Source organism: Fusarium oxysporum, chromosome XI, assembly GCF_013085055.1.
Source record: "Fusarium oxysporum Fo47 chromosome XI, complete sequence".
Lineage (NCBI taxonomy): Eukaryota > Fungi > Ascomycota > Sordariomycetes > Hypocreales > Nectriaceae > Fusarium > Fusarium oxysporum.
Window position 1 is genome coordinate 2,736,011 of NC_072850.1, and position 19,422 is coordinate 2,755,432.

Here is a 19,422-nt window from a genome sequence, read left to right on the forward strand (position 1 = left end):
CACAATGAGTGTTCTTCTCACACCATTTATCATGTCCTGATCGCCACAGTCTGATTTATAAGATCTTTCGCATGATCCGCCAGCCCATTCTTGGATGGACTTCCGACTTCCATAGCCCTGATTGAGTCGCCTCCGAGCTGGAAGATGCTATCAATCAATGCTGTGCTCGATGAGTTGATTTTGAACACTTGAGGCTGTATGCTTGGGAGCAACTTCTGAATTTGGTATTTGAATTGGCGTTTGAGTCCTAGCCCGGCCGTTATTATCATGTCGAGACTTTGAGCATATGTGGAAGTGCCGAGATCGTGGAGTCCTCTACGGCAGATCTTGTCTGATAAAGCTAATGGAAGACGATTAACTGTAGGGAAAGTAACTTAGATTATGCACGTCGGTAGTTCTTGAGTTAATTACCGCTTAGTCACCCTAAGGATGTTCAGAACTCCTAAGCCTTCGGTGTCTAGGACCCTGGTAGAAAAAAGCTAGCACTTTTCTCCAGGTATAGCACAGTCCATATGTCTCGAGTCCCCCTCTTGATAATAGTCTTTGATTATCTCGATAATAACCTGTCTATACCTTCTAAGTTTTATTGATCCTTATGCTTGACTTTACTGACTCTAACACTTTGGCCGCGTATCTTGACCTGAGTGTCCTTGTGACCCACGAACCGCAGATTTCCGTCGTCCTGATATCTTACCAGATCGCTAGTCTTATATAATCTACTTCGGCTCCCGGGCTCTTTTGAACGCCGTCTTGTAGTCAAGATGGGTTGACAATAAGGACAGTTGCTATCCATTCCGACTGATTGTATGATCACAGTCCAACTGCAGGCTTTTCGAAACGTAGTTCACCAACGCATCTAATTAACATCTGTAAGCGTACGTTAGATCCTAGGTATTAACAAATATGATAATTTGAACGTGGCGTGCACAGAGGGATCTTTGCTACATCGCTTTACCGTTAGATGACGAGAGACAGGAATCGTCTTATGTGTTACAGGTACAGCGCGCTCATGGGTAATAATTCCAATATTCCTCGATGAGGCCATTTGTTTAAAGCCATTGATAGAGTACTCCTAAGTATAGATGTCTCCTAAAATGCGCTATTGCAAATAAGCACTCCTTAAAATCCTAAGAACATAAATTCTTTATATCTTACTATAGTATAAACTGGACTAAGAGGGCTAGTAATAATTTTAACATACTAAATTTTTTCTTTGTAAACTCTCCTTACTATAAGGTAAAATAAAAATTACTATGCCATAGGTAAGCGATATTTATTAAACTTAGAAAATCTTAATTATATATATTTTTCATGATTTACTTCTTTTTACAGAGTAGGGCATGGAAAATTGTTACCAGCCGCCAGGATGGGTTAGACCCACATAATGGCCAGCGAACAAATCAGAAAACTGGCCCTGACTCTTGTGCCATAATGAGGTATAATAGAGTGTCACAGGCTGGTCGTCTTTCAACCGGGCTTTGGATCAATTCTCAAACACACAAATAAGTCATCTGACGATTGGTATTACTACCAAGACTGTCGATACTGTCGTCGCGGCTCTCGGGGCTGGTCCCAGTGTTGCTCTGAGCGAGGTATGACGTTCCCAGTGTCAGCAGAGTGCCGCTGACTTTCCCTGCCTCTAGCAATATCCAGCACTTCTAATAGGTCCCCTCCTGGGGACACCGATTTACTTAGGCTCCAGATTCATCGAATGACAACGCCGAGCGTAGTCTCGGCGTTGCTACCATTCGAGGAAGCTATGACGATCATCGCATAGAACCATTGACGAGCGGCAACGACGATCTGCTATGTTATCCCGAGCGGGAGTACTGGAGCCACGATTCCACACTCTTGCCAGGTGTCGAGAACGGCATAAACTGGGACTTATATCTTGAACATCCTCAGAGTTACGATGGATATCATGACACTGTCGAATTCCCTGCCCAGCTTGGGAGTTCAGGTACAGCATATCATAAGCAAGTCAACTCTTGGACGAGTTCAGAGCCCCGTGTTACCGTACCTACCACCTCACCTCCCACCTTGCAAGAAGAGTGTAATTTACCTTCTGAAGCTTCTGAATACTCTACTATCGATCCATCTGTTTTATCGCTTCAACCTCAACAATCTCCTCCGTCACCTCACCTTCTCTCTCCAAACAGCAAATCTCCGAACTCCTGCTCATCGGCAAATATTTCAAGAATGACGAGAACATCGCAATCAACAAGGCCAAGCCCTGCTCCCAAAACGTTCCAGCTTTGTTGCGACATCTGCGGGAGACTGCTCGACTGCATTGACTCCCACTGGTATGTGCTACTTTGAAGTAAACAGAGCATCAGGCTAATGCACAGAAGTTCTCATCTTATTTCAGACCATGATGTCTCAAACCCGTTCCATTGCGGCAGGAAAACCTGTAGGACGCACAAAGATGTGAGATCTCTAAAGCGACACTTAGAGAATTTCCATCTTCGCGCTTTATATATCTGCCGTTGTGGAAGGTCTGGTCGGAAGGACAAGCATTGCGACCATTTGCGGAAGAACGATTGTAGCGGCCGCGGTCACTATGAGTGTAGCTGTGGCCGCCACAAAACTCACGATCGTCACGCGCACGAAATTCACATTGGAAATTGCGGGAGACACAAAAGAGGAAGACCAAAGAAGCAGACAGCAAGTAGTAGAGTAGTCCAAGTGGAGGGAAGAGCTTCTGAATAAAAGGCAATAAGGTAATAGCTCGAGGGACTAACAGAATAGCCACTCTGTCGGCTCCACATGACTGTTCTGTCGGCTCAACTAGCTCTATCTTTGTTGCCTTTCATTCAGAAGTCAACCGACTTCCGATGTTGGGATACTTACAGAATCGTCCGCGGCCGACGAATCAGTGGGATTTTATTTGATGATCCTTTTCCGGGTCGTTGTGCTGGTAAGGGTGTCATCTAAGCCATGCCGGGATGCCACCTTACTTATGACTTGTGTATCAACAAGGCCTCGCCGCACCGCCTCATCAGTACCTGGGGTATGATTCAATTCTGATGAATCACACCTACTCAGGGTTCCTATTACAAGCGACTGATCATCCTCTATAGGGGACCATGCATCTGCGACATTTACGAGAGGCTACTGTATTGTTTCTGCAAGCCAGGCACGTCCTGTAGACATCAGTGCTTTTGCATGGTCCTTCTAGACGGAGCTTAGTCGTCACCTTTCCTATGCTGGGGTTCATTTATCAAGGCAGCGGGTTCATGCACGATCTCACGAGCCTTGATGTCTACAGGACGTGCCTGGTCTGCAGAAACGATACAGCAGCCAGCATCCAGCTGCCTGATTTCATGATCCCCCAGTATTGGTATCCTTTCCACCTAAATAATTCAACAAAATCTATATCAGGTTCGATTATGGGGGTTACACAATAGCACCTAGCCTTTAGGTTAAATAGGATAATTTAAAAGGACTATATCTTTTATATATGCCTTCCTCTCCTATGGTCTCCTTAATTTAAATTATTATTCGTAGTACTGGGCTTCATGATATTTACTAATACCAAATACTCTGTCCTTATATATGACAGATCTTCGTCTACACTATGACGCCAATCAAAGGGTAGCTATCGCACTGGGCTTCATTACAAGATGCAACTCAATATGACCTAGCCACGGGGCACAGGACTAGGTCATGGAGCTGACACACGTGACTTCGCCGCCTGCACGTTGCAGGACATCACAAGGACTCTGGCTTGGCAAGATGTTGTTCATCTTGACGGACTTGCCAATGTCACAAGGATTCGACTCAAGCCCCATTATGCCTTTGCTAGATGATTTCGGTTTTTTTGTTTACGTTGTCAATTACCTTAGAATAGTAGATAAATAGAGTTACAGTAGTAATAGAGCAACGGAATGCAAGAGCAATGCAGAATATTATATTATCTTTTATTAGTTAAGGGCAATGGGTCAAATGAGCCTACTACTTCTTAGAGAGTGATAAAAAATGGAGTATGTCTTATGTGTTCCGTTGAAGGATAAATCTGGCGATGACTAAGTGGGCCTCTACATAGTTTAATTGACCATTGGAGAGTGTGTACAATCCTGGTAAACTGAAAGTGGTAAACCTCGGTGTGTCAGATTGTCCAGTGATCAATAGCATCGGCAGGACATCCTTCGAGATCAGAAGGTCATGACAATGATGCCTGTATCTCATTTTAATGGAGCTTAAAAGAATTAGATCTTGATCTTTTTTGTTACTGTTAAACTCTGTAATTACAAATATTAAGTATTAAGTAGAATAAGAATGAATTAATGGAGATGTAAGTAATGCAAATGTCAAGGAGGATCTACAATCATGATAGATAGCTACAACTTTAATAGCCAATAGTCACATGGTGATCCTGTAGACTACAAAGCCAAAAGTCCCCACTGCCCAAGTTACAGGCCAGTCTCGAGGATCTCGGAAGGATGAGAACAGTACTAAAGCCTAGGCGGATTTTCTCCACGATTAATAAGCGCATTGCGAACCCTTTTGAAGTTTAATAAAGGCCTAAGGTCACCTAGATGAGACGTAAAAACTGTGCACCTGTAATGGTCTTGTCATTAACTCTAACTACATGCTTTACTGCTGCTAAATAAGATTAACAGGGATGTACTTGGTCTAATCACCCTTGACTGCAAGAAAGTCAAGAGGCTCTATATGCTTAATAGCACTACTATATGGAAGACTGATATAGTATCCCAGAGATCGCTGAACGTCCTTGGGAAGTGTTTCCACATATTCATGAGGGATAGCCAAGTACTGGTTTTCCTACTGGCGACACCATCCAGGTGTAGTGAAGGCAGCCGGTGAATCTAATTTCATCAACAGCAGAATTCAGGGCTGTGATCTTTGCAGCGCCCTCGATGACCATAATGCCATCCGCCTTCAGGATCTGGGAAATCTCTTGGGCATGTGCTAATGCAGGGAATCTCTTAACGATAGACGTTTCTGAAAAGTTGATACAGTGGATGCAGTCGACAAAAAATAAAGCTTTGAAATTGCTTGAATGGTCTCCAAGGGGATCTTGATTGACTTTAATCTTTGATCTTTATGTGCTGTCACATCTTTTGAAGCGTTGATGGCTAATGCTGTGGCGTGTTGATCACAGAAACAGCCCGCTACTCTGTACAGTGTACAGTGAGATCAGCCTATGGCTACCTTTTCAGACAAGATCCACAACCCTGATAAGAGACAAAAGCCCCACCTGAAGAACAACCCAGAGATTACCGCTGTACCCGATTCATCTCTAATTAAAGACATTACCAATATCATTCGCCGTGATGGAGAGGCATTATCATCAAGAATTTCATCACGCCTGAGGAAGCCGGCCCTTACTACCAGAAGGTTGGTAAATATGAGGAAACACTGTTTCCCCTACTGATCTACCATCGAGGTAAGCCTGTAATTTGAGAGCACTGAGAATCACATAGTTGAACTCATCTCAATAGCGGGTTTGCTGGAAAGTCTCCCACATTCGCCCAGAAAGGCATTAATTATCTTGCTTACCATGAGGCGGCAAAGCTATTACTCAAAGAAGAGTCGTAAGTGACAAGACATTGGATTTATCTCAAAGCCAAGACAATAACTAATAAACAATAATGTACCTCTTCTGCGATGGTAAGCGGTAAAAGTATGTTTTTAACCCTAATCAATCCTTATCGTTTTGCTACCAACCTGCAAAGTTGGTGAGAGAATGAGGCCCCCAACAATTAACCCCGCACGAAATTCCCTGAGAATTGTATCTGCACATTGAGACTTGATGACATAGATGGCTTCAGCTCCCTTTGGACGATGCAGGTATGCCTGATTCACCTTTGCGGCCTAACCCCGCACTGAATCAATGACTGAATTGACGGACTGGTGTTTTCCCACGGCAGGAAGTTTGAGACAACATAGAAAAGGGAATGATAATTTAATTAGAACTTACTATAGCTATTTCCCGAGTCTGCTCATGGCACTAAACTATTATCATACTTCCTTTTTGTCTTCTTGATTTTTGATTTTTGACTTTATCAAGAAATATTAGTAATATTCCCTCTATTAAGAAGTCTGGCATGTCAAAAATACGTTGTTTCAATTGCCGCGACGCGATGTCGTAAAGTTAGTAAATGTGTGGCCAGGCATCTATCAAAATATCGAATGTGCTCGACACTAGTCGATTTTTATTTTCAAGTCTCCCCCTTGTAGGACTACCCACATATGCGGGAAGCCTACCAAACCAGACGAGAAAACTTGACTGGGCTTCAAAAGCCCGAAACTAGAAAAGATTAATAAATATTTAAAGGCAACCTTTTCCTCGACATCTACTTCCTACTAGTTTCATCCCTTTTTACAACAACTCTTGCATTGTTAAGATAACCTGGTCCTCTAGTGGCTATTACAACAAATCCTGCAATCAACATGGGTATCGGACCACCACGTTTAGACAAGTACATGAGAATCCTCTCTCGACTCTTTGAGTTCCTTGCCCTCTTTCATATCCTTAAAAGAGCCAACGGTCCCCATACCGCCGTCTCCCGGCCCCCTACAGACCTGCAAAGCGCAAGACGAAGGTTTCTTTCAAGTTTATGCTTTTTTTGCGACTACCAAAAAGGCGGCAAAACAACAACTTCAATAGCTCTTGAGTCTCGGGACAACGGTGTTGTATTTTGGATTGCATCGAACGTGTCGCCAAATGATAGCGTTGTCGCGTTTCTGTCTACTGTCTTAGAAGATTTACGAAGAGAACCAAACTCTACGGAGACAGAAAGACAAACGCTGATAGCAATGTTAACAGTTAGATCCATCCAATTTTCTGCTTCAAGGTTAAGAAAAGAACGTGGAATGCTAAATCGGGCTACGCGTTTCTGCGAGACTTACTTAACAGCCAATCTCGACACTATACAGACACCTGGTGAGACAGAAGTGGTCACAAAGAGACATTCAGCTGACAAGCAAGTAGGAGTTGCCGCTCTACTAGACTGGTTACCCCAATTCTCCTCTGACACAACCGACCCTCTAATCCTTTGTCGAGCTGCTTACAATGCTCGCCACGCTCCTCAGATAGCAACATTAGAGGCTCTACGACAGGAGCTGATAGTGGCTCCACAAGGAACAGCAGAATCATTTCGTTCTGTCAAGCATCTCGTTGGCCGTCTAGCTGAGAAGATTCGTACACCTGCCAATCTCGTTAATGACTCGCTATTACTGAGACCTCTTCTGGACTCCTACGAAATCAGAAGAGTAGAAGCCCCAGTCGCAGCAAAGATACCTATGACAGATGGCTTAAGAAACTTGGATTCAATAATCAGAAGAATGCTTCCTGCTGACGATCCACGCCTAGAGGACCTGCAAGTCTATCTAGGGCAATTGGATGGCTCATTGGGGCTTGAAGATGCGATCAGGGCTATATCTGACGACGAGGAAAGACAGCACAATGTCCACGCGGAAATCCAAATGCTCGAAGAATTTCATCGAAATCAACGCAAATTTGTGGCACATGATCGTTACATAGCCTGCAGCAAGCTTGCATGCTTCTGCTGCAAATTATACTTCAAATGGCATCCTGGTAGATTTGTGGAGCCCGAATGTCATCAAAAGACATATCTCAACTGGCGTCCTATCGATCTACCTGAGCGCGTGGAGAGCGAGTACTGGCCAGATCAACGCCGTGTTTTGGCAAACCTTAGCAAAGAGCTGAGCAACCTTGTCGAGGAGCAGATTATTGCCCAACAACAGCCAACCCCATGGCATCCAGACTCAATAACGAACATCACCGCGGTCATGGGATCTGTCGCAATTTCTGAAGTTGGAGAAGTGTTTGAGAGCGGTGATGGAGAAAGTGATGGTCAGTTCATTAAAAACCACCGTCACATTTGCATCCAAACATATCCTGACGACTATAGAAGTTACAGATTCCGATTCACTGGCGCATCTCAATGATGATGAGACTGTTGATAACACTGATAATGAGTCTGGAGAGAGTGACGAGGAATCGGATGGAGGTGTAGGTTTGGGTTATTGACTTAATTGGAGAAGGCATCAACCAAAGTGGAGGTCATAATCCCTGCCTCGCACTTCAGGTAACCCGATTAGTGAAGGGGTTGTTTACTCAAGGCTGCCAATGATGGATCAATGGACGATTGAGGCATATAGTTATCTTGGTATGCATTTTCAACGAAAGTTTGTAGCTAAGACTTCTGCTTTCTGCTTTTCCCCTTGTGCGTTTCTTCGACATGTCTCTTGAGGTGGTCAGGTCTTGTGAGAGTCTCTTGATATTGTAGGCATGGGATGATCTTTTACGAGTAAAGTAATGAATATCGTAATGCCGAATGAAATATTTCCTCCATGAACCTTTGACCTGACAGCCAGGCCAGGGGCTTTTCATGCGTTCGAAGATGGTTACTTTCAGCCTTGATTAGCAAGAGCAAACTCGGAAACTTGCCGTGGCTTACTTCCTCTCACGGTTGTTGTCAATGGTCTTTTGATAGTCCGCATTATTGCAAAGGAACTTTCCATTCTCGATAAAATCATTCTTTTTTAATCGGGTAACAGGATACTCTATAAACTTCTGAGCATCCGTCATCCCTAAGCTTAGACCCTCTCTCGCGGATATATTGTCAGAAGAATGGTGGGGATCAGACACAGTACTGTAAAATGAGTGTGTTTTTGTAGCTCCACTTTCAAGAAACGGCGGACAAGATGTATTGGAGACAGAATCGCTTGTCTGGTTGTACTCGGGACTTCCGCTCTACAGGGTGAAGTCGAGATCCAGTAAACCAGAAGGCAACATATCTCCTGGAAATATCTCACCCTGGGTTTCAGGAAAGTAAAGCAGTGAATACGAAGAAGCTGCAATAGCAAAGGGAGACGGTTCAGTGTAGTTGAAATGCAAATCCCCCTCTACCGTTGGTGGTGAGAAATCAATACTCGAAAGGTGATTGATGGCCTGGGGCATAGAGTCCATGCCCAAACCAAACATATCTGGTTGATCCATGAAAGAAGAAAGAGGAGCATCTTCCGGTGTCGAGTGTTCCAGCTTAAACCATTGATTCGTATCATGATAAGGTAGCACCATGGATGGGTCCGGGAATTGTGCCGGCGAGACTACAATTTAAGTACAGCAAAAAGCAGAACGTGGACCCTTGTAAGCTGGAGAAGAGTCTTTTTTTGGACGCGGAAGGACTGGAAATATCGGTAGCAGGGTTGAGCTTGGAGGACCTTAGTTTGGAGCCTACTCTGCCAGGCGACTACCATGCCCGGCACAGATCAGGCGAAGCATTGATATAGGAGGTCATCGCGTTCACCGCCTTAACTGCCTAGTAGCTAATGATTAAACCAACTCTAGTAGAATTGGTTTTATTCACTCACTTTGAACACAGTAGGGTTGATTATTCGTCGGGTGTAGAGTTAGATTTACATTATTTCATGAATAGGAAGATTGGTGCTGATCAGAACAGACGTTTCCTATCCTATCCTAGTCAAGGATTTATGACAGGAACGTGCCTGAATTCAGTGGAAAACTCATACTAAATAGAGCCATGCTAATAAAAATAGGGTTTTGAACCTACTGCCTAATTAAGAATTACCATCAGAAACGCACCTCGTTTCTTGTTTTTGACTTTTGACCAATCACCGTCTAGCATGTTCGCCCCATGTTTCTGCCTATGGAAACGCTATGCGTCTCTGGTGATAATTCTAGAGTAGGGATGCAAATGATTACGATGGTAAGAGTCACAGCGCCAGTAATACCCCCGATAGTTAGGCCTCTGCCGTCTTTGTCAGATTCGGCCTCTGCAACCTTCATGCAGGCAACAGGCCATTTTGGAAAGAAAATTTGGTTTAGAATTGCCGCCTTGGAAAATTTCCCTCATAGAATGAAACAGAATTATGTTTCCTTGCGGGATATTTCGGGTTAAGACCTGCAGAGCCATGCATCTTGGGTCTCGGCTTCATGCGGAATTCCCTTCGCTCTGAATCATAAAGTGGGCCCGACCTAGACGATCCTTTGTCATGTAGAACGCATCCAGGCCTTTGAAGCTGGAGAGACCGCTAATTGGGCGTTAAGATAGGTCGTGTTGGTGGTGTGGTGGTGGTAGTGGTGACATACGCGCAAGTGTTGGTTGGTTATCGGACGTATTTTTCAATCGACATCGTGGCTTCCAGTGACCCCACGAGTATTGGCCACAGTAATCTCCCGAAAGCTTAAAAATTTAGCTTCGAAGACCCGTGGAGGAAATCCTTTGAGAGTGGACTGACAGAATTTTGACAGACTGATATAAACTGGGGCCTTAACGCGGGCGTTGCCAAGTATCCAATCAAAACGGGTTGGATCTTTTGCCCCAAAGCCACAGACGCGGGGTTTGGAACGTAGTTCTCCAATAAAGAACAGCCGAAATCATCTAGAGTATATGGAGGGAGAAGAAAGTATCTGACATATAAGAAGGGTAAGGCTTGAGGCTCGAGAGGACTAGATCACAAACTGTTCCTTATCCCAAAGACACATTTTATCATGGCGTTATTACCTGAGACTTTGTCTAATTTAAATTCGGACCCTTCGAGATTGAATGATTTCATAGCCTACCTTTCAAGAAATCACTGCCTAGAAAACCTTCAATTCATCCAAGATGCATCGAGATACCGGGCTTGTTACGCAGAGATAGTCGAGGATAAAAAAGTCCCTTGGGAATATCTAAGACGTCATTACGATTATCTGCAGGAACAATGGGAAGACCTTCTGGGCACGTATGTCCTTCCTAACGGAGATCGTGAGGTCAACCTGCCCTCTGAAGTTAGGGCTCGACTTCTTGGGCTACGTTCTTCTGCATTGCCCCCACATCCATCGGAGTTGGATGATGTCGTCCAATTAGTCCTTGAGCTCATGGAGTACTCGATCCTACCTGGGTTCCTGAAGTCTTATGAGACGCTGGATCAATCGAGAGGTGGAGTGGTTGGTGGCTGGAGGGGACTTTCAACGCCCACATCAGAAGGGGACCACGAGGACTCTGTGCCGCGGGATTCCGGTTCAAAAGAGGAAAGTGAGGCCACTCATTGTACACGCCGCCGCTTCCTAGTAGACGCCATCGCATCACCTCGCAGCCATCTACTGCGGCCTCTAGGAGGGTTACTCGACGATTCTGTCTGCGGTATCAGGGGTATGAGATGGTTGAAGAAGTCGCTAGGGAAATATGGAACAGCAGACACTGAGATTGATACTAAAGATAAGGAGGCCAGCGCAAAGCTTCTGGAATAAAGTCGTCGGTGATGGCCATAGCGGAGTATTCGCATCCCAGCAAATTAGGACATTAGAGGAATTCGCCAATACAATAGCATAATTGAATGATTATTAGAATTCAGTTTGGAACTCATTGGCTTGAAGTTCTTTTTACGCAGAAGTATTAATTCCAAGACTCTCAGAGGTTAGAAGCTGATATATAAAAGTTTAATAGAGCTTGGAGAAACGTTATGGTGTAAGCAAGCTGACTATGTTATACTAAGTGGCAAGTGGACACTGCACCCCTCTCAGGCTCGGCCGTTTAAATAATAACCGACAGTAAAAGATTAGCAAATAGAGTATTCCTGAGATAGTTTATCCTAAGTTGGTATTTAGAATTATCTTTGGTAACCAGGTGACACTTCTATAACTCCGAATTAAGAAAGAGAAGATTAATACCCTCTATCTGCGCAATTCAAGTAGTAGTTGCAGTACTAATAGATAGGAATAATGCAAGGTCTAGTTAAACAGTACGGATTTAGGCGTTAGGTGCCTGTCGTTAGATATCGGTAATAGCGACATTAGCGTTATCTACGTTTTACCGATAGGAATGTTTATAAGGAAGAAAGCAAAGCCAAATAACAAGTTATTTACTTCCAATTCCACTGTCGCCTCCTGTGATGAGAATGGTTTTGCCTTGTAGAGACGGTGTGCTCTTTTCAAGGTCGAATGTTGCAGAATTGGTGCCGGTCATGTTGCCCAGGAACAGCACGGCTTGAAAGCATTTTAAAGATGTCAACTTAACATGAACTAAGGAGATATTTATCTAGGATAACAGACTTTTAGAGGCTCGCAAGTTACCATATTGGAATTTTCAAGAAACAAACGAGTGTGTATGTACATACTAGTCATGCCTTTTATTTTAGGTAATCCTCGGAATTGTCTATGAATCTGGCTAGTCAACGTGGACCTCTCGCTGGACAATATGTCATTCGTCGGGATACGTCTTGCCTCATTTTCCTCCTCTTGAATCGCAAAGAGAAATGTCCTGATGTCTGTCTGATTTCGCAAAGCCTTCTTGAGGTAGGGCGCGCGGTTTGCATCAGCTTATGGGCAGGATCAACTCTAAGTAACACTTCTCAAAACACATTTCAGGCAGCATACCAACTGCCTACACAATTGTCCAAGGTAGGCTTCTCAGCTTATCATCTGTTCAAATTACATGCAGACAATATAACTCTAAATACATTCCCAATGGTATAAGAAGCTGCCTCCAGTCCACCCCCCCTCGTCATGGAGCCTACTAAAAACTAAAAACCATTCAAAATCGACCTCGTTTCCTTACAAGATGGAGACACGCAAACCAGCAAGAACACTCCTTGGAGAAGGCTGTCGGGGATCTGGTTGCTCACATAATTTGGCAAGGTTAATGGTGGGCGCCATTCCCATCGAGTCGTTGACATCAAGAATCTAGCCACAGATTCCTCGATAGCCGGCTTGTTCATCGACCGTAGCTTGCAGTGAGGACTCATGAGCTGTATGTAAAATGGCCCAGCTTAGTACACCAAGGCCTGGAACCGACTGCATGGAGACTCTTTGGTGCGTGTTTTATTTGGGGTACCTATGACTCCATTGCCCCGTGGTGGTCTGGCGACATGTCGTTAATAAAAGACCATAGTTTTGTGAGGCTCTTGCTATCTCTGACGTAAAATTTAACGAATCGCCGGTACAGTTCAGTGCTTGAAATGTTGTAGTCGACGAACAGTTTGCAGTCAGAACTACCACTATCAAAAGTGAGCCCGAGCAGCGCAATAATGTGATCTCGAGAGTTGAACAGTTGAATAGCAAGGTTTCATTCAAAAGATAGCAGAAGCTGTGTCATGGCGGAGCAACTCGCTCAGCTCCTGTGACAGCACGCTGCCCACCATCACGTTAAGCCAAGTTCAGGTAGTTACTAGAGGAAAGGATAACGATAAATCTCTAAGAGTATATTCGTAGCCAAAGCTTCCACTGTGATTACGTATCGAATCTATCATTAAGAGATGTGACACTTCCCACCGCTCAGCACTACGCCCTACACAATCTGCTAACAATAAACCCAACACGGCTTGGCTTGTCTTCAAGTGGGAACTAACTCGTCACAGATTAGCATTCTCCTCCCATATTAAAGCCTCACTTGGTAGCCCCTTTTTATTGGTCGAGGTCCTTTCAGTTGACGGTTGCGGAGGCTTATGCCAGGCAACGGGACAGTTGACTCTAGTTTTCCGTTTTCAAGCTGCATGCTTGGCTAATTGTTGCTGTCAAACTACATGCTGTAGGGTATCATGATGTTTACCTTGATATGTGGTTCTAGACCTTCAGCCATGCTTTTTTAGCGTAGATATGAACTCAAACGTTGGTCAGGACTGGTTAGATTGTTTGAAAAGGTGGAGCTATGTGGCTTTGGGTGACAGACAAGTGATTCAATTCGGTGGGTCAGTTACGATAGAATGTTACCCCATTACCGGCGGATTTGCTCCGATGGACCCTAGTACCACATCTATGGCGGTCTAGAACCTCACCATCCTATCAGAGCACCTCGGATATTTCCTGTGAACATCCCAGCAATGTCGAACTGCCCGTGAAATTTCGAGTTGCCCCTCGCTACCGCTGCTGACGCTTATTAATAGTAATTATCCCCTAATATTTCTTTTGGATTTATGCTCCTGTAAAGTGGATCGCTCCACTCCAGGGGCCCTGGCTCTGGGATTACCGTCGGCTTTAACTCCACAATCCCATCAATCGATGTCTCGTACCACCCAGTCTCTGCTTCTGGCGATGATCGGCATTTCTCCTGGTCCCCACATCTTTTTCCGTGCTCATACGTTTTGCAAAGCACTGCGCACGATACTCCAATCAAATCGTCACGGCGGTTGTTATCATTAATTGTCCCCATACGACTATTCATGCCGAACGTCTGGTTAGATTAACGCTTCAGCTGTTTATCGTAGCAGTCTCGGTGTCCTTCGTCTGGGGCGGACCATTGGCTTTGCGCATTGCAAAAAGATGTTCTAGGCGACGCTCTTCGCCTTCCCTCTTCAAAGTCGTTGATTGCTAAATCAGACGAGTTCTTGAGCAGTCTCCGCGGTTAAATATATCTCTGACTCGATCATCCTTCTGCAACTCGAGCTCTCCATTTCCATCACTGGCACGCTAGGCTTGCTTGGATGATACACTGACTGTCTATTACCTTTTCAATAACCAAACTTCATCCAGAAACAGCAAATTCATCCCATGACCTTTTTTATCACAAATTTCCGGATAGTTCGTTAGCCTAGTCGCAGAAGACTCTATGTTAATGATAATCGCCTTAACGAAACAGGTTGCATAATCTGGAAATCTATCTTTGACTCGCTATTGTCGGCTGTGGCTCCATTGTGTTTTGGTAAGTATCTCAAAATCTACCGGTACTCTCCTCCAAAGCCAGCATAACACACTGCAGCGCTTCCTTCTCCTTATACACCATCAACGGTCTTAATCAACCGAGCAACGACCAGCCACTACCTAATCATGACACTCTTTGCGATCCTTTTCCGGTAGCTCGATTCTTTCCCTCTTGTGATTTGATCTATGACTGCTTCTTCGTTGCTATTCCTAATCCCGTCTAATTGCTCTACAGGACACTTTGTTTGTTGCTAGACGCCTCCCGACCGTGTTGCATGGTTGTCCTAACGTGGAAATTTTATTATAATGTAGCCTGACAACGGGTATTCTCGGACCTTTTTGCGATATCGACAATTAAGTAGTACTATTAGGGTCTTGCTCCAGGTTCCATAAGCTTACGGGGCTAAGATGCCTTCAAATCAAAGAAGTTCATGTAGAAACCCGCCATCACCAACCGATCATTTTCCCCATCTCAATTCCTTCAGCGGCAGTCATGAGATGGGGCCAAGCGACTCACCAGAGTGGCATAACCACTCGAGCCATAACGCGACTTCCAACAAGGCCATAGACGGTATGCACTACTTTTAGCGGACCCTCGGTGGTTTAGAAGAAAACTGATGCAAAGCTATAGTTGATGTACACTGTTACTTGAAAGAATCTGATTTGAGGAATACGGAGAAGCCATACTTGTATACTCAATGTCAGGTCGCCCCTCCTTTGCCCATCACGGCGTATGTCAGTAGCGCTGATGACTATCGGAGCGTCACCGACGACCTAACACTTGAGATTCAACAGTCTAGGAAGGAAATCAAACGTTACAAGCAACCGGGTCCGGCTATGCTCCATAAAGACAAGCTATTTGAGATCAAGGTTCATGGGCTGCCCCAGAAGAAACAGAGAGAACTCGAGGCCACACTGAGAGACTTTATCACTGATCTTGATAGCCACGCCGAGGTGTCATCACCGCGGAAATGTAGAAAGACATCCTCCCTCAATCGCGATCACGCATACTCCAAATCTGGTATTCAGTGCAATTATGCTCCTTCTTCTCTAGGTTCCAACCTCCAGCCAGCTGACTCTACTTACGCCTCCATGTCGGCCGGTGCCGAGTCTTCAAGCATGCCTTCTAATATCTCCATCTTGACTTCAAGCAAAACTTCAAAGGATACGGTTGAGGGTTACCTCAGAGATGTTCCTGATGGCCTGTACCGATAATGCGTAATCATGACAGACAAGGAGCGGAAGAGTCTCGCTATTCGTCGCCTCGAGCAGCTCGTTACAGGCAGAAGTGAGGGTGCCGATATCTCGGAAACACCGCCTATGCGGCCGGGTGGTAGCTTCATCTTGGCGCGGGCCGTATTGGATGCACAGGTGCGGACCCATCACCCATCCACGAAGCAACTACTCATGGAAATAAGCCTATCCGGGAAGCAAGAATCCTCCGTCTAGACCAGCAATCTCGCCCGTGGGGAAATCAGTGTCATTCAAGTGACCCTGGGGCGGCTGCTGATTGTAATAAGGACAACATGGGGACTGAGTGCGATGATAGTGGCTTGGCCTCTGATAGCAAGCCGTCCTCCCCAGCCCTTTCTCTGCCAAAACAGCGACCCACACGGGCATATGATGTGGATCCCGATCATGCTCAGAGTCCGTCTGAGAATCTGAACTACATCCGACATTTGGACCTACTGCCGCCCGAGTTATTATCTAGACAGCAGAGTAACCAGGACAACCAATTAGAGGCTGCAGGCACCAGTCGCATAGAACTCTAGCGTAAAGCGCATATCCTCCTCGCTCCATTCGTGCATTTTGAATCAATTGACGTTATCAGAATTTTAATGTCTTCGCAATTGCGCGAGAAATCGCGAAGTGATGATGTCGTGTATAGGTGGTTGGGGGTGAAGAAGTTGTGACCGGTTTTGGGGTGACCAACGTTACAACACGAAGATTCTGATGAAGATAAAAGCTGTTATGCCGTGTTATCTAAGCAAGAAGATACCTATTGAGCTTTTGGAAGATCATGAACTCTCATTGTGCTCTCGAAAACCTAATCCTTAGTTAGCCCCTGGATAAGCCCATCGGTGACCTATGCTCAAGGCAAATCGGCCGTTAGTCAAGTCATGCCCCTACTACTGTCGTGGTTGGATACTATATAGACTAGCAAGGGATGAGCGATGTTGAGCTGTTCGATTCTGAATCGCTTCACTGTCGCCAACCAGCGTCTCCAGCTTGTGTCCCGGTAACACGATGACTTCATCGCCACGGTATTCAGTAACATAGGCCATCTTAACAAGGCAGTAGGCTTAGCTAATTGGCAACAACTCGCGGAGGGTCTGAGAATCAATGTCCTGTTAACGGTAGAAGCCCTCGGGGATGGTGAATTGGGTGAGGTTCAGTTCGTCTAGAGCCCCCTCGACGCTTCGAATTGCCTACTATACACCCTATCATGCTGGGAGAATTTACAGAGTACTGTTCTACCGGTAAGTCTAAAATCTAGATTTCAATTGACGCTGTCTAATGAGATAGCAAGTATTGAAGCTCTATAGCAATGAAATTGCTAAATCTTCAAGGTGCCTGTCTGCCCTCCCTTGATACATTCATCAACTTCTCGCCCCTGGTTCAAGATGCTCTGCTCATTCGGAGGAATAAACTGCACGCATCTTCCAAATTGATCACATTCGCCCTCTTCAGGCCCAACGGAACATGGGTTTCCAGCGTTCCCAAAAACCGCACTTCCACTTCCAGTAACAAAGTCGCGAAATCCGCCATTTTGACGACGCATCGAGGCTTCCAAGAGGGTTAGCATGAAGACACAAACGAAGAATAGGGTCAGGGGAGGGTCAATCTTACCTGCATTAGCATGGCCCATCATGAAGAAGGTAATAGTGAGGAAAATTGTAGGGAGCTGCATTTTGATGAGTGTAGTTGTGTATAAAGGCTGCGTGAAGTTGACGAGGAAGTAATGAGGCAATCGAGTGATGAGCAGTTGTAATGTGTCTGGATCCTGTGATAAGTGTTTAATCAGTGATTTCGAGGGCGCAGTTAGGTATCTTTATACTTGAGTCGTAGATATGACACAGAAGCGTTATATTCCCCTCTTCCCCAGTTAGTAATGATACTCTTTTAGCAAAAGTGGCATTGCAGGCCTGACGTCGCAAGTTTTGTTACAAGCTCTAACAGCTTGATTTGATTTAGGTAGTAAAGTCATCACAGTTACACAGAGCGTTTCAGCTAAGCTGTTTGAGCTAGTTCCCTTCTTGACATAACGCGAACGAGGTGAGGCAGGTGGTAGCGCTAACGGTTGGGTTGTTCCAGGTCTAGAGTTGAGACGGCATTGAAACAGCCCCTACATGGAAGAGGGCCTAAATGGCTGAAGGGCCTGGAAGGATACTACGTTTCAGAACCCAGTTCGGGACCCCTTGCTTGTTGAGACTCAGGTAAAAACTGGGCTGGTTTGTAAAAGGTAAGTTTTTATTTTAATAAAGTCTAAACTCTTATAAGAGTGAATGGAGAAGTGCCATTTCATGGAGTCTGAAAACATCTCCGGGAGCGTCTTAGAGTTTAGATGCAGGGAGCCATTGGTTTGTCGCTGAAAGGGTTGGTAGAGGGGGGAGAGTTATGCCTCCGACTGAGGAGGGTGTTGCTTGAACCGCAGAGGTATGATTATTATGCGTTGCTATATGAGAAGGTTCTGATAGCGATAAAGGGCTTAGAATCGGATATTTATACTGTTTCTTGTGATGAATATATGCCCTATATTTCGGTTTCTCTTTACCATATTACTTAGAATTAACCATGAAAACCGTAGAAATTACACTACTTAGATGGACTTTTAGGCGACGGCTTCGGCACGCAGCATAACCAGTCTTTGCCTTTTTATGCGGCCGGCGCCGTTTAATTGATTCTTTGTTTAAGGCTATTTCCTAGTGGTAAAGTACTTATCTGGCCGGTGAATAATGAGAAAGGGTTTCTGGAAATAAAGAATGAGATTAAACGATGTAAAAAGCGAGAAAACGATGTGAAATTGGGATGGGAAAACGAAGCGGGGCATGGGTGTAATAATATTTGATTAAGCTAAACGAGTCAGAACGATAAATGATGCTAAACGAGCTATAGCGGAAGTTAGTATGTAATGGCCCGTATGAGCCAGTTTATTGAATCAACCAACAAGGGTTATTGTAGGAGAGGCAGATGCTCAATACTGTATGTTTCCTCAATTATGAAGCAAAACGCTTTACCCCGCAAACTATATTAGCATCAAGTTATTATCAGGCAGATCGGCTCCCTCCTCGAAGATAGCTAGGACCGGATAAAGGAACCTGTATTATAGATTCGCCTTTGAAGAAAAAAAGCCTTCTGCTGTATTACGGGTTTGGTTTTAATAGAGCGTTCTGTCTCGCCTCATTATGAACATCAGCCAGTCGCTTGGTGTATGGTGGCGGGGGTGCGCCATTTTCTCAACCAGCGTAGGCGAATTCCCCTCGGCTTATTGCTGTCTGATACTCAAACCTGCGGCCATACTAAAAGCAATCATTGCACATTACTTTGTCGAGCTGATGTGGCTAGCTACAAGTTTGCAAGGGCAGCTCATGAACTGCCGTCTGTTCGAAGGAAGCCCGAGCGTCTGATCAATTGACTCTTTATGACGTTCGGGGCTCTGAAGAAGTAATCGTGGAGGCATCTTTGAGATCAGAGCACCACTGAGAATGATCTACGTGTTAATCCGCAATGCCAAGATCCACAAGGCTGCAAGGACGGAAAAAGGGCATTTGGTCAGACGCTCAGGCCTC

General features: G+C 44.9%; 7 protein-coding genes across 7 annotated transcripts; 5 read left to right on the top strand and 2 right to left on the bottom strand.

The window, feature by feature from the left end:
• Positions 1-1,366: 1,366 nt before the first annotated feature.
• FOBCDRAFT_208925 (uncharacterized protein) lies at positions 1,367-2,680 on the top strand (the record flags this gene model as incomplete). The annotated part of the gene is made up of 5 exons (XM_059609255.1): positions 1,367-1,370; positions 1,456-1,592; positions 1,696-2,303; positions 2,337-2,410; positions 2,496-2,680. The coding sequence occupies 5 exons, from the start codon at positions 1,367-1,369 to the stop codon at positions 2,678-2,680; spliced, it is 1,008 nt and encodes a 335-aa protein (XP_059468116.1).
• Positions 2,681-5,167: 2,487 nt separating this feature from the next.
• On the top strand, positions 5,168-5,978 carry FOBCDRAFT_208926 (uncharacterized protein; the record flags this gene model as incomplete). The annotated part of the gene is made up of 4 exons (XM_059609256.1): positions 5,168-5,361; positions 5,466-5,558; positions 5,786-5,814; positions 5,950-5,978. 4 exons carry the CDS (start codon positions 5,168-5,170, stop codon positions 5,976-5,978), a joined length of 345 nt encoding a protein of 114 aa, XP_059468117.1.
• Positions 5,979-6,333: 355 nt separating this feature from the next.
• Positions 6,334-8,211, top strand: FOBCDRAFT_233939 (uncharacterized protein). Its single transcript, XM_059609948.1, has 2 exons — positions 6,334-7,843; positions 7,902-8,211. The coding sequence occupies exons 1-2, from the start codon at positions 6,418-6,420 to the stop codon at positions 8,018-8,020; spliced, it is 1,545 nt and encodes a 514-aa protein (XP_059468118.1). The 5' UTR covers positions 6,334-6,417; the 3' UTR covers positions 8,021-8,211.
• A 535-nt stretch (positions 8,212-8,746) lies between these two features.
• Positions 8,747-9,641, bottom strand: FOBCDRAFT_208928 (uncharacterized protein; the record flags this gene model as incomplete). Its single annotated transcript, XM_059609257.1, has 2 exons — positions 8,747-9,102; positions 9,599-9,641. The coding sequence occupies 2 exons, from the start codon at positions 9,639-9,641 to the stop codon at positions 8,747-8,749; spliced, it is 399 nt and encodes a 132-aa protein (XP_059468119.1).
• An 866-nt stretch (positions 9,642-10,507) lies between these two features.
• FOBCDRAFT_245577 (RGS domain-containing protein) lies at positions 10,508-11,248 on the top strand (the record flags this gene model as incomplete). Its single annotated transcript, XM_059610703.1, has 1 exon — positions 10,508-11,248. The coding sequence occupies one exon, from the start codon at positions 10,508-10,510 to the stop codon at positions 11,246-11,248; it is 741 nt and encodes a 246-aa protein (XP_059468120.1).
• A 4,221-nt stretch (positions 11,249-15,469) lies between these two features.
• On the top strand, positions 15,470-16,586 carry FOBCDRAFT_245579 (frequency clock protein-domain-containing protein; the record flags this gene model as incomplete). Its single annotated transcript, XM_059610704.1, has 4 exons — positions 15,470-15,837; positions 15,880-16,003; positions 16,051-16,257; positions 16,521-16,586. 4 exons carry the CDS (start codon positions 15,470-15,472, stop codon positions 16,584-16,586), a joined length of 765 nt encoding a protein of 254 aa, XP_059466309.1.
• A 575-nt stretch (positions 16,587-17,161) lies between these two features.
• On the bottom strand, positions 17,162-17,633 carry FOBCDRAFT_171205 (uncharacterized protein). Its single transcript, XM_031193163.3, has 2 exons — positions 17,483-17,633; positions 17,162-17,419 (listed from the first exon to the last, which is right to left on the bottom strand). The coding sequence occupies exons 1-2, from the start codon at positions 17,541-17,543 to the stop codon at positions 17,190-17,192; spliced, it is 291 nt and encodes a 96-aa protein (XP_031032009.2). The 5' UTR covers positions 17,544-17,633; the 3' UTR covers positions 17,162-17,189.
• Between the last annotated feature and the right edge of the window lie 1,789 nt (positions 17,634-19,422).

Bases quoted from the DNA above. Each gene is read 5' to 3' on its own strand.
- FOBCDRAFT_233939 (XM_059609948.1), top strand. From the start codon at position 6,418: ATGGGTATCGGACCACCACGTTTAGACAAGTACATGAGAATCCTCTCT. The intron at 7,844-7,901 runs GTCAGTTCATTA...TGACGACTATAG, and splicing joins CGGTGATGGAGAAAGTGATG to AAGTTACAGATTCCGATTCA.
- FOBCDRAFT_171205 (XM_031193163.3), bottom strand. From the start codon at position 17,543: ATGCAGCTCCCTACAATTTTCCTCACTATTACCTTCTTCATGATGGGC. The intron at 17,420-17,482 runs GTAAGATTGACC...CCCTCTTGGAAG, and splicing joins GATGGGCCATGCTAATGCAG to CCTCGATGCGTCGTCAAAAT.